This window comes from Heloderma suspectum, chromosome 16, assembly GCF_057233095.1.
Source record: "Heloderma suspectum isolate Gila_16-S chromosome 16, 16-S_ref, whole genome shotgun sequence".
Lineage (NCBI taxonomy): Eukaryota > Metazoa > Chordata > Lepidosauria > Squamata > Helodermatidae > Heloderma > Heloderma suspectum.
This window is the reverse complement of record NC_139473.1, coordinates 6,643,053-6,656,993: the sequence shown is the minus strand read 5'-3', so window position 1 is coordinate 6,656,993 and position 13,941 is coordinate 6,643,053. Positions and strand designations below refer to the sequence as shown.

Genomic DNA, 13,941 nt, shown 5'->3' with positions numbered 1-13,941 from the left:
CCACCTTGGGTTCCTTGCAAGAGGAGAAAAGATGGGGATATAAATGTAATATTTTTTTAAAAAATGAAGAAGCCCCATCATAAGTTGTCAAATGCCTGGGAGCAGAGGAAAATCTTAACCTGACACCAAAAAGATGACAATGTTAGTACCAGGTGGATCTCAGTGGGGAGAGTGTTCCACATAATTGGTGGGCTGCCACCAAGAAGGCCCCTCACTTGTTTCCATCCTCTGAACCTCCCTTGGAGAAGGCCCTCGGAGGAAGCTGTACTGATCAATTGTTCCATTTGGTGATTCTGCTGTTACACTGTTTTATCACTCTGTTCAATTGTGTCTTGACTCTTTGCAACTGCGTGTAAGGAGAGTGGGAAAGCGCATTTTAAAATCAGTAAACCTCACTGAGATCCATGGGACTTGAGCTGGAATGCATGGGAATTTTGCTGGAGTTTTGCCCTGCAGACTGTTGTAAAGTCACTTATGAATATATATTATTCAGCGGTCCTTAAAGACTCTATAGGGACAGTGCACATTCTTCAGATTCTGTTGACTATGGAGAACACGTCCGCGTCCCCCACACACACACATAGAAATAGCTTTAATCATTAGGCATAATCAGCAAACTGAAATAAAGTGCAGGAAACACAGTGTTGTCTCTCCTCCCACCCCACCCCACCCTGGTTGTCTGTATTCAAGAGTAATTAACCATTCCAGAGAAAACCGAAAAGACCTTGACAACAGCAGTGACTGTTAAAAGTGTACAGTTGTCATCAATAATGACCTTGCATTGCACAACTCACATGAAAAGAAAAGAAAAATCTACATACTGCTCTTAGCGGTGTTTGTTATATTCCAACATCAGAATAAATGATGCCTTTTATCATGGGGTGGGAGCAAAATATTCAGCCCTGCCATTCATGTTAATGGTATTGCACAAGCCACATCGCTACAGCTAATGTGTGTATTGTTAGGGCGGGCTGGGTGCCATTTTGGTGAACTGTCCAGACTTCAGTTCGTGGACAGTGAGTGAGTTGAAGTATGAGAGGAAGGCCAGGATCTCCTCTCGATCATCCCGGAGTGCAGGACAAGGAAGGATGGGCTCAAGTGACAGGAAGCCAGGTTCCGGCTGAACATCAGGAAAAACGTCCTGACTTTTAGTGCAAGACGACAATGGAACCCATTCCCTAGGGAGGTGGCGGGCTCTCCCACACTGGAGGCATTCAAGATGAGGCTGGACAGCCATCTGTCAGGGATGCTCTGACTTGGATTCCTGCATTGAGCAGGGGGTTGGACTCGATGGCCTTGTAGGCCCCTTCTAAACCTATGATTCTATGATTCTATGATCCAGTGGATGCTGGTGGCTCCGATTTCAGTGGGCCTGTGAATCCATTCTGGGTTTCAGTCAGAACCAGCCAGAGCTCTAATGGAGCTATCCAAGGTGCTGAACCCATTTGGGGGATAGGGTTGAAGACCTTGGAGAGCTGCTTTTGTGGAACCATCAGCCTCCACTGCTGTGATCTAGGACAGGGATTTCCTGGCGTTGGGGTTCTCAAGGCTGAGCCATACATAGTTGACCCGGGGGATATTTATGCATCTAGGGCACAGCCCTGTGCATGTTTAGACAGAAAGGAAGTGCTTCATCTCCCATGCGGCGGGTTTGTAAGACTCCCTCCCCCCGACTAAACATGTGTAGGGTTGCACCTGTAAAGTATTTTTTATTCCTCTCTTCAGCCAAAAAGGCTCCCAGAGTGGCTCACATGCAGATAGTAAAACGAGACAGTCTCTTCCTGCAGGCTTGCAGACTGGAAAGGCAAGACACAGGAGGAAAAAGGGATAGGGAGCAAAGGGGGGGGGAATGAAGTCATCTTCCAGTGGCGCTGATGGGATGGCCCTTTTCCCCCTGTCACCTCCCTCAGTACAGCCTGATGGAATGGCTGCTGGTGATGACCTTGTTTCTCAGATTGGGTGCTAGCCCAAACAGGAAGCCCTTCATAACACTTCCTGTCCAGGAGGATCCAGCGGCTAACCTGGCTAGTCGGGAGCCTGAGGACACATCGCTGCCCGAGGAGCCGCTCGGAGCGACACACAGAACTGGCCCGCAGTTCTAGCTAGAGGCGGGCCGATGTTTTCAGCCGATCCCTTCCTGGCCATTCGTGGTGGGGGTCAAAAATGAAATGTCCCCATGCACCTGTGCTGCAGGGTGGGCTTGGTTTATTGTTTGCAAGGTGGCATTCAGCCATTTCCCGGCACTGGTGGGTAACACAGCTGTGGCCGTTCCTGGGCAGGGATAGCATGCCCACTGCGGCCTGTGCTTTGGGAACCTCGACACTGGATGACTGCAGTGCGCTTTACGTGGAGAGGCTCTTAAGGGCGGCCGGAAGCTGCAGTTGGTGCGGAATGCCACAGCCTGGTCAGCAACAGGAGTGAGTTATGACCGCCATAGTGCTCCGATGCTGAAGGAACTGCGCTAGATGCCTATATGCTGCCAAGCCAGATTTAAAGTGCTGATACTTGTTCAGAAAGCCCTAAAGAACTCAGGACCAGGATACTTAAGAGATCTCCTGAAACCCTACCAGCCTGCTCTGTTGCTACACCCATCAGGAGATATCCTCCTAGTGGTACCCAAGATTTTGGGGGTCCTGTCTATGATAGCTTGGACTAGGGCCTTTAGTGTCCTAGCACCCACTGTCTGGAACGTCCTACAAATTAGGTAGGCACAACCCTTCTGGGTTTCTGGTGCCTTCCAAAAGCATGCTTTTCCCAACAAGTGTTCCCAGGAAGGTCGCCTTGTCTTTTGGGATTACTGTGCCACCACGCAGCATTTAATTATGATCTTATACTGTATTGTTTTGTACATAGCTTAGACATTTCTGTGAATGTAAGCAATCCATAAATATTGTTAAATAAATTGATAATATAAGTGACAATCATACCTCCGTGCAAATCACACCAAAACGTGCCAATCCCACCCCACCCCCCACCCTGGCTCAAATTCCCCCCTAATTAACATTTTCATGCTTTAACCTGTGGAAGAAATGTGCATTTTTGGCTGGTGTTTTTTTTTTTTTAATGCACATTTTTCAGTGACTAAATTTGTTTAAAAATCTAGAGACTTTTAAAAAAACGGTCCATAAGTCTGTGGAATCCATGTGACTTGGGAAAAGCCAATCTGCTGCAGAATCCACGGGTCAAATTCATAGAAATCCAAAGTTGTGATTCCGTTGTGGATCTTTCCTTCATCCCTACATGGAACTTGAGCTCTCCAAAAGTTTAACTGTGGGCCAGACTAGATGCGACATTTCTTGTGTGAGTGGTAATTAATGGGCATGTTCTTTGTAGAGTATGTTGCAGCTGTGGGGATTGGGGGCAAGCAGTGTTGGGATTGTGCAGGAAGGGAAGTTTTACTTCCCCTACCCCCATGGCCCTGACAAAAATTGTCCTTCTGTGACTGGGTCGGGCTCAGCCCTGGGCCATATTAGGGGGAAATCCATTTAGTAAAGTCAGTATGAAAGGTCAAAGCATAATATTACCAGTCCAGAAAAAGGGCAGTCCAAAAGCAGGGTCATCTCTGGTGTCCAGAGGTGTGCAGCATGAGAGATTGGTCTAAGGTGAAGCAACGTTTCAAGGTACTGGGAGCTGAAATAAAGATGTTGTTCCAGCAACCAGCAGGTCTCAATGGAACACTTATAATCTGGAACTTCCAAGGCCCCAACCTGGATTGCAGCGCATCAGAGATTTCTGGAAGAAGTCCTCCTTGAGAGGAGGTTCCTACTCATGAGGAGTCCTTAACTTACGAGGAGCCTTCCTTTGCAAATGGGCACTCCTTCTCACAGGGGTTGTTGTGGCCTTCCTCTTGAGTTGCTGCCGCTCTCAGGGGCTTTGTAATCCTCAATTTTAGAGGCGGAGTTCCCTTCCTCTTGCGGGGATGGACCCGTGACCATCTCCCCCAAGGACCCAGGCTCCTGGTCCACCTCCCGGTCTCCTGGCACAGACTTCTCCTCAATGCTTTTTCTCTCTGGGACAAAGAGAGCTCCTCCTCTGAAGAGGATTCCTGCAGCAGCGGCATGATAAAAATGCCCCCCCACACACACACACTCACAACCTTTGGGCACCCTTTGTGCGATCCTGATGGTTATCCCCTGCCCCCAGTCTCCGTGCTTATATTACAGAAGATGCGCACTTCAGTTGCATTCACCCCGTTCAGATCAGGTGTTGTTTGGCCCTTCATCCGTGGCTTTGGAGAGCAGTTTGGACTTCTTTCTTTTTTGAATAGGAGAGGGTAATTTGAATTGGAATGCATTAATGAATACTCCAGGGTAAACTTAACGCAGGGAAGACGGGGGTGGCGGCAAGCGTGCCTGCGGGTAATAATATTAAAGATCTTGACATTCTAAAACTTTCCAATATGGATTTGATGATGTTGGTTCAGGATATTCTCCCCCCCCCACTCCCCCCCGCCAAATAAGTTTAAAGCAAAGATAACACACCCGTTTCCCCCCCTCTCCCGCTTCTCACTTAAGTTTGACCGCAAGAGTAATCATGTTTTACAAGGGCTGCCTTTTTCTGTCTACAAAACATCATTCTTAAGCTGAAAATGTTTTGGCGCTGGAAGCCAGGGCTTCAGTGTGTGCCGGAGAAGACGTTTGTTTTAAAGACATGGTGTAAATAGAACATACTTTATTCCATTTCCTTGAAAATTGTTTATACTTGTGTTGTGAAAAATCGTAAGTCTTTGGGGGCATGGAGGGCTTGGGAAGGAACTCGGGAGAAGTGACCTTTCTGCTTACTGTTGGCTCCTGGTTAACTGCAGTAGATACACACACACACACCCTGTGGGTTTGTGGATTTCATTCTGGGTCCCTATGATTTTAGTCCTGTCCAGTCCATGGGGTGCAATTCTCCTGCATAACCCCTGTTGAGATACATGGGAGCCACTCCAGAGCACAGAATTGATTCTAAAGACCCATGTGAAAAGACCATAAGGCTACTATCTTAAACACCAGGGCTGTGAACTGGAGGCCCGCAGGCAAAATCCAGCCTGCATGGGGCCCCAGTCCAGTCCTCCAGGATTCCCTAGATGGCTCCACACCCTTCCCCGGCCCCCCCAGCCCCTAACTGCTGACGGTTTGTTGGTGTCCAAGCTTTTCTGCATCCCCCCTCCATTCTAAAAGTTTCAAATGCCTCCCTTAAGGCTCGGTTACTGGCAGGAAGAGCTGTAAGCTGAAATACGCTGGTCTTTTTTGGCCGTGCCTCTTTTGCCTTTGGTCCCACCGATCTCTGGAATGTGGCCCCCAAGAGCTTCTCCAAAGGTGAATTCGGCCTTGGGCTGAAAGTGGTTCAACACCCCTGTTGTACATGCTAACCTGGGAGTAACTCTCAAAGAACTCCATGGGACTTACTTCCTGGTGGATGTGCATAGGATTGCACCTTAAGGGCGCAATCCTATGCATGTTTAGATAGAAAAAAGCCCTACAACTCCCAGCATCCCTCAGCCAGCATGGTTAGCTGGAGGCATGCTGGGAGTTGCAGGGCTTTTATCTGTCTAAACATGCATAGGATTGTGCCTTAAGTGTCAGTTCATTTTATTTTGTGGATTATTTTGTGTTCTAAATGGTCCGTGACTGTATAATAAAGTTACTTACTTACCTACTTACTTAAGTGTCATTTCATAGAATGGCCCAGATCCTAAGCATGGTACTACATATTACTTGCAGTCCACTCATGAAGACTTTCACACCTTCGATTCAGTGAGTCAACTGCTTGATATCAGCAGCTTTAGTTGAGAATATTTCGGTCCCAATTCTGTTATTCTTCGCTTTGTGTTTTTTGCCAAAAGGCTTCTGCGTGTTCACCACTTTTCCCACCGCCATGTAGTAACAGGCTCCCTTTTGGCAACCCTGATTAAGGAAGCCAATATAACTTACAGCCTACAACCTTCATTTGGGCACGTATGAATCATAAGAGGAGCCCTGTTGGATCAGATCACAGACCAGGAGTCTTGGACCTTTTTCAGCCTGAGGTCTGAATTCAGATCTGGAGGAGCTTGCAGGGGCTGCATTCCAGTAGTGGGTGGGGCCGAAGGTTAAACAGGGTGGAGCCAAAATACCAAACATACTGGAATATTTTGGCTTAAAGCTCTTACTGGCAGTAATGAAGCCTTAAGAGAGACATTTCAGCCTTTCAGAATGGAAGAAAAGCCATGGAAATCCAGCAGACTACCAAACAATTGGTGGTATGGGGAAAGGGGGTGGGGCCAGTGGAAGGGTCCATGGCCCTCTGGAAAACCCCAGAGGGCCAGATCTGGCCCACAGGCCTAAAGTTCTGCACCTCTGCCATAGGCTGCCTAGTCCAGCTTCCTGATTCCCTCAGTGGCCAACCAGATGCCCTCTGGGAAGCCCAGAATCTGGGTGTGATGGCAACAGCCTTCTCCCGTTGATTGTCCCCCAGCGTATGATGTTCAAAGGCAGGCTGCTTCTGAATCTGGAAGTACTATATAGCCATCCTGACTGGTAGCCAAAGAGTCTCATGCCTCTGCCTAATTGCCAGCTTCCTCTTCATATATATTCTTCTTTAATTTTTAATTTACATAATAATAACTGCAGATGTTCCCAGTGCTAGAGGTGGAACTTGTACATCAAGCTGAGCATGATTCCAGGACCTGACAGAGAGGCAAAAAGCTGTCACCTCCACCTTCCTAGCCAGTCAGGAATCCTCGCATATCAAGAATCAAGTGTACAGACATCTGTGCTGCTTGCAGTTGTATTCTGGCACTTCGGATAAATATTAGCCCAGGCAGCTGGGACATAGGGATGGTGCCCTATCAGCAACCAACCGCTGTTGAATTCTGTGGATCATGCCATTGATCCACCCATCAGCTGGAATCAGCTTTCCACGGGAAGGACTTTCCTAGGCTTCCTTCTTGAAATCCTTTGGACTGGCAATATGCAAAGCATGTACACTGTCAGTGAGCTCTGGGTCCTCACCAGAGAAATCCTCCCTTTTCAACTGAATTGGAAGCCTGTCTTCCTCCTCTTGCAGAGCATTTAGGGAGCTGCCCACTGACTTGTCCAGGCTAGTCTCTTGTGATGGGTAGCAGCCCTCCAAGATTTCAGGCTTAGGCCCTTGCCTTTCCTCCTACTACCAGATGGAACCTGGGACCTTCTGCCCACAAAATATGTGCTCTGCCACTAAGCTGTGGACCCTTTCTGATCACTCAAGCAAAATCCAGCTTTGACATGGCTTCATCAATTGCCTTGCTACCCTCTCAAATGTGGCCTTCAACCAGTGCCTAGCTAAGAGTCCCGATGGTAAGCGTTCGGTTCCCGAACAAGACAGACAAGAACGAATATAGAGGAACGGTCAAGAACGTGACATCTGCCCTCCGTTGTGTTGCATTAGGAAGTGCTTCCGGCTCTCATTCTCATTCTCCAAGGCATGTGTGTTTCTTGCGTGTCATTGTGGATGTGGATGCCTCTCTCCATTTCTCATACTTTCTGCATGTTTGTCCACACTGGCTTGTGCTCTCTGCTGCATGAAAAACTGTCAGTTTGCTGTGTATTTGAATCAGTGGCATAAAGTTGTGGGGAGGGAATGGCTTGTGCATAATGATGACACTCAAGTTTGGAAACAGGATGTTCGGAAAGGAACCTCCCCAGCTCGGGACGCCCAGAGCCCATGATTAGCTGAGCCCAACCCCAGCTCAGGACCACCTCCCTATCCCATGACGGGTTGAGCCCAACCCACAAGTTTGGGCCTGGGCAACATTGTTCCACTGCAGCCTCTGCCAACCAAGTGTCCTCCAGGTGTGTTGGACTACAACTGCCATCATCCCCAGCCAGCATGGCCATTGGCCCATGATGGGAGTTGTAGTCCAGCAGATCTGGAGGGCGCCAAGCTGGCAGAGGGCCTTCTACAGGATTGTCCGTACGATGGGCTCCAAAACGCCAACCTCCTGGGTTAGGAAAACAAATACTCTGAATCCAGATGCAGCGCTTTATGTGTTGTTTTCAGTGACATTTAGACATGGGGAGTGGAAATGTCACATGCGAAAACCCCTTCCAGATCTGACCCTTATCCATCCCCCTCCCCACATTCAGTGCACACATTGATCTTGGATGCTCGTTCAGATGTGTGCTCATTCTTTGCAAGTCCCCTGATCAGAGCTATGTGGGGAGGGGGGAGGATATAGCCTGGAGGCCACCAGTCGCCAATCCCTCCTGTAGTCGCTGAACAAGCAGTCCATCAAATCCGCCGAGCTATTTCTGCCTTCTGAAAGGGACATGTTAAATTTGCATTTCTGAAATGCTGAGCAGCCTCTGTTCTGTCTTCAAGCTTTATTGATCCTTGGTAGTTCTGAGAAAACAGGTTCCCTGGCCTGATATTGCACCTCCAGCAAAAACTCACTTGGGTGGACTACTTAATAATAATTAGACTTTGATCTCTCCTTCTCTCTCTCTCTTTCAAAGCAAAAGCAAACCAGCTCCACAAATTTCACCCAGCAAATCTGTGGGAGGAGAATTCTGTGTCGCTGCCGTCTTTGGGTCATCGAGGTCTTGGTTTGCAAGCAATCCGGGTCTTAAAAGAGAGAAAGGTTTGTGTGTTGAGGAAACAACTTGTAAACAAATGACTTCTGTAATGAACCTGCCTTATACCACGTAAGTCCCTTGGTCCATCTGGCTCAATATTGTCCACACTGACTGGCAGCGGTGGCTCTCCCAGCTTTCAAGCCGGAGTCTCTCCCAGCCCTACTGGAGATGCTGGGCACTGAACCTGGACCTTCTACATGGGACCAGCGTGCTCTGCCACTGCGCTATGCTCTTTTCCCAACCAGTACCAGTTTGGAGTTTCCAGTTTGAATCGCAACACGTGGCTGTTGCCATAATTCTGCTCCCAGAGGGGGAGTGCTGATCACTGTGGTGAGAGGAACAGTTCCTCCCAGTTGGGGGAGTTGGCAAGAACTGAGTGATAGCGAAAAGCAAAGCAGCACCCAACAATGGTGTGCAAGCTAGAGAAAGAAGACGAGGAAGAATATTATAAAAAAGTCCAAGGCTTCTGTATTTTGAACTGTCTTTTCTTCCTTCCTTCCTTCCTTCCTTCCTCCCCTTTGTTCCTTTTTTTCTTCTTCCTTGTTCCTCCTTCGCCTTCTTCTTCCTCTTCTGCCCCTCACCTCCTTCCCTTCCTTCCTTCTTCTTCCCTTCCTCCTTCTTCTTCTTCCCCTTCTTCCTTCTTTTTCTTCTCCTTCCTTCCTTCCTTCCTTCCTTCCTTCCTCCTTTCTCCTTGTCCCCCCCATCCCTCCTCCTCCTCCTGTGAAATTTTAAAAATAGCCAATGCTGTCTCTCAACTATGCACAGTCCAGAGCAGTTGTAGTAGTACTAGTTTAAGAAGTGTGTTGGATCATACAACTGCACGTCCTCAAATGTGGAATATGCCATCGTGTGTCAGAAATGCCCTTCTGCCATGTACATAGGCCAAACTGGAGAATTGTTGTTGTTCAGTCGTGTCCGACTCTTCGTGACCCCATGGACCAGAGCACGCCAGGCCTTCCTGTCCTCCGCTCTCTCCCGGAGTGTGCTCAAGTTCATATTCATTGCAAACTGGAGAATAAGTGGGCACAAATTTGATCTTCAAAAGGTGATGCCAGCAAACCTGTGGGAGCATTTCAACCTTCCATGTCATGCGGTAACAGACCTCAAAGTGGCTGTCTTGCAACAGAGACACTTTAGGAACAGAATTCAGCATGAGACCTCAGAGTTGACATTCATTGTTAAGTTTAACACCTTGGAACTTGGCTTGAACAGATTGTCTGAATGGCTTAGTCATTACAGTGTGGAGAGTCCAAGTCCCATCTCGCAGTTCACTTTCCTTAATATTGTAGATGTGTCTCTAAACTGAAATGGAATGTTTGCTTTCTACCTGCCTGTAAGTGACTTTTCCAATTTTCCACTTTTTCCCACAAAAGCTCAAGCTTTAGTAATAAAACACAGTCAGTCTTTACGCTGCCACAGACTCTTCATTAGTTTAAGAATGTATTTATGTAGCACCATCTATATACCGTGCTCTTTGCAGAATAACCATGCAAAAGTTAAAAAAGATAGGTCCCTGCCCTAAGGAGTTTAAGATCTCAGTTTCAACAGAGAGGTAAGACAGCAAGGTGAGACAACCAGGGTGATCACACGGTGGAAAGAGCAAGGCAAGAACAGCATGAGATCAATTCCTAACAGAGCAATCATATCCATGTCTACTCAAAAGTAACTCCCATTAAGTTCAATGGGGCTTACTCCCTATGAAGTGGGTATGAGATTGCAGCCTAAAACAACTTTGGATTGAGAACAGTCAAGAGAGTGTATTCAGAAGAGTTAACAAGTGCAGGAACAAGCATTTAGAGTTCTCTTGTCTGGTACGAGAAAGCAGGTTGCAGGCGAAAACACAGTGGGAAAGTAATTTTTCTAAGGTGTCTTGGGTTTAGGGAGCGGGAAACCCCTTAGCTTTCATGGTCATACAAGAAATCTATCATGAGCTATGTGGGGAGCGGGTTAAATGTACCTCTTTGGTTCTGTAAAATATCATTTGTAATTAACAGAGACTTTTCACAAAAGCAGTTCTTATTGTGAACTTCTTTGAGAGCCATTATGGATGAAAAACAGGTACGTGACCCTACTTAATGAACAAGTATCAGTAACTCTCAGTATTGTTCTCGTTCGCCCATAGATCAGTCCAAACAGTTTGTTGTAGAGTCTCTGTACATCATCAGCTGCTACGGGACCTTGGTGGAGCATGTACTTGAACCTCGGCCGCTTAGCACTGCTCCAAAGATCAGCGATGACACCCCGCTGGAAATGGTGACTTGCCCAAGGGCTAGCTGGACGCTTGTCAGGTAGCCCGCCCCTTCTCAATTGCAGTTCTTACTCCATTTTTGTGCTTGCCGTCGGGAGGATTTCCCCCCAAGTGTCAGACTCGCTGCTTTGGATCTTTCAAGACCCTCAGGCTATTGTGGGGTGGGGAGGTCTATGCCAATCCTTTGGTATTCTGCAGTTTCAGTCACTGATGGTGCTGTCTGAAACAATGCAAGCAGAGCTGTGTATAATCTGCAATAGGGAAAATTAGAATTTTGCTCTCAGAAACCCAAATTCTTCAACAGGGAAAAGCTGAATCCTGCCATCAGTATAGATTGTGTACACGGCCTTACTTTCTTACTTACTTAAAATATTTCTTGGCCGCCTTTCAGGGCAGAAGCCCTCCCAAGGCAGCTTACAGCAATAAAATGCATAAAAACAGTTAAAATATTAAAAGTGATAAAAAACATAAAACCAATAAAAGCAACAATAAAAGCCAACAATAAAACCAGCAACAGTGTTAACAGCAGTACCGGAAACAATAGCAGTCATATCATGAAAAGGCCAAGGTAAAATAATATGTTTTCAAGGCCTTCTTTAAAGTCTGCAATGACGGAGCGTGGCGGACCTCCGATGGCAGCTTGTTCCAGAGGCATGGGGCCACTGCAGAGAAGGTCCTCTCACATATGTTCACCCACTTGACTGCTCTCACGGGTGGGCAGATGAGAAGGGCCTCTCTTTCTGATCTTAAAGCGGGGGCAGGCTAATATGGGTGTAGGCAATCTTTAACTTCATCCCAAAATGTTGAAGGCTTTAAAGGTCAAAGCCAGCACCTTGAATTGGGCTCGGAAACGCACTGGTAACCGCTGCAGCATAGGCGTTACGTGATCAAATCGGCTCGCCCCCACCAATACTCGGGCAGCCGCATTTTGCACAAGCTGGAGTTTCCGAACCGTCTTCAAAGGCAGCCCCACGTATATCGCATTACAGTAGTCCAGCCTGGACGTGGCTAGTGCGTGGTCAACTGAGGCAAGGTCCGTCCTCTCCAACTTGCATCGTTGCTCCTATTTGGCATCTTGCAGTGTTAGCATAATTGGGGTGCAGTCCTATCCGGATGCCCATCAGTTTCTGAACCTGGAGGCTGACGGGCGTCCTGTGTGGAGCAGAAGAGGTGCAAAGGCATTCATTGCCTCTACGCTTCTCCCGCTCTGCAGTTTTGCTGGACAGAAGCTTTTTCTTGTTCAATTAGCGCTCTGAGGAGGCTGGGGGAAGTTGGGGTCAGCTTGTATCCCCACTTCCCCAGTCCCCTCCCCACCCCCCGAAATGCCCCCTTTTCGTCCTCTCCAAGGCAGTTCTCTCCATGCTGGCGGGGATGGGGAGGGGAGCTTGAACTCCTGAGTCCAAGGTCAGAGCGCTGACTCCAACCTTGGATCGAGGAATCCGAACTATCCTGTGGCCCCCGAGACTCTGTCTGTGGGTCGTAGGATTGCTGTCTCATTCTGCCTTGTTTAGTCACATGGAGCGGCAAAATTGAAGGCCCCAACCCCAACTTCTTATCCAGACACCTTTGGTTTGTGAGATTTCAGCAGGCACTGGCTGTGTGCTCTCAAACGCATCTTCAAAATCATGAGGACTAGAAACTTGCTTTCCTTATTTTAAAACAAATGAAAAAGCTGAGGTTCCCAGAAAGTGGAATTCTGTGTCCAGCACTGCATCCTGCTCTTTTTGGTGCTTTTTGCATGATAACAGCACCCACCTCTCTTGAGTATAGGGATCTGGATTATACCCAGAGGCTGTGTGCTGTTAAGACTCTGTGCTTAACGCAGACAACAGTTCTGCACCAAGGTCACCCAAGCTCTGTGGAAAGAGCCTTGCAGCGCAGTCCCATGCGTGTCTACTACTCAGGGATAAGTCCTGCTGAGCTCATTGAGTCCTACTCGCAGGTGAGTGTGTACACTGAACCACTGTGCCTGCATCTTTTCTGCTCTCGCTGGAGAAAGAGAGTGGAAGGAGGCAGACAGGTTGGCCCCACAGAAAGCTCCCACGGGCCCAGGGCTGCCCATCTGGCCTGCAGCGGCACGCAGCACACAGCTAGACCACTTGTCCTACGTGAGTCTCCCAGGCCAGTGCATTCTGAAGGCCATTTAGAGAAATTAGCCCTGGCTTGCGGAATAAAACAAATGAGGGATTGCTGAGAAAATATTGTCAGTGCTTTTGACATTTTAAAATATTTTTCAATTGATTTTTTTCTCTTTTTTCTTTTTTGGTAGGCTCCAATCTTCTTCAATGCTGGCTTATTGCTGGCCTGCACTAATCAATACATGATTTACCAAGCAATTGAGGAGAGGCCAGCCCTAATTAAAATGACAACACAGTCTTTCAGGGCCGTTATTGTCAAAACAAGCAACTTGTAATGGGATTGCAAATTCTAGCCAGATCGATAGCCTGTAACTGTGCACAACTTGATTTTCACAGATTGGGAAGTCTTCAGACGCATCCCCGGTTCTGCAGGGACGTGTTATGCGTCGATGGGCTTATGTCAGGCCTAAACAATACATTATGAGGAGATGTGTGGGTATAGTGAACCCATGTCCCCCAGGAACACGTTCTAGCGGGAAAAAACTGGTATGCCATGTCATTGTGTTAGCATTTTTATGGCAGCCAATGAAGGGAAAGTTCCCCACCAGCAAGTTAATACATCAGACGTTTTTGTACTACACAAAACTGCAGAGATTATGGTTTGTGGCACCCATGTATCTCTGGGGAAGTCCGTCAACAGGAAATCCAGACCTTTGGGGGCTGGCCAGACTTCTCTGGTGTGCCTGACTTGGCTTGCATTTGCAAACCAAGCCACGTGTTTTCCCTGAATCCCAGGGACTTTTTACATATCTTTTTTTTAAAAAATTGTGGAAATAGGCATTTGCACAAATTGTGGCCACAAATTGCGTAAAGCTCGCCGAGCTCCGCCCCCCAAGCAGATTCCTCCAACATGCCTATATGTCTCCCTGGTACGTCTGGGCCTTGTTCTGAGGAGTTAGTTGGGCAGATTTTCATCCAGGCATGATAGACTGCAAGGCATGCACATGCCAGTGGAAAAAAAAATGGGCAGTCTCCA

At 47.7% G+C, this 13,941-nt stretch overlaps 1 protein-coding gene across 12 annotated transcripts in view; it reads left to right on the top strand.

The window, feature by feature from the left end:
- Positions 1-13,941, top strand: part of BCAS3 (BCAS3 microtubule associated cell migration factor) — a 583,990-nt gene that overhangs the window by 246,929 nt on the left and 323,120 nt on the right. For all 12 annotated transcript variants that reach the window (XM_084823239.1, XM_084823238.1, XM_084823242.1 and 9 more), the window contains 2 exons: positions 8,460-8,584; positions 10,702-10,867. In XM_084823239.1, the coding sequence (XP_084679365.1) occupies positions 8,460-8,584; positions 10,702-10,867 (291 nt within the window). The remainder of the gene's footprint in view (positions 1-8,459; positions 8,585-10,701; positions 10,868-13,941) is intronic.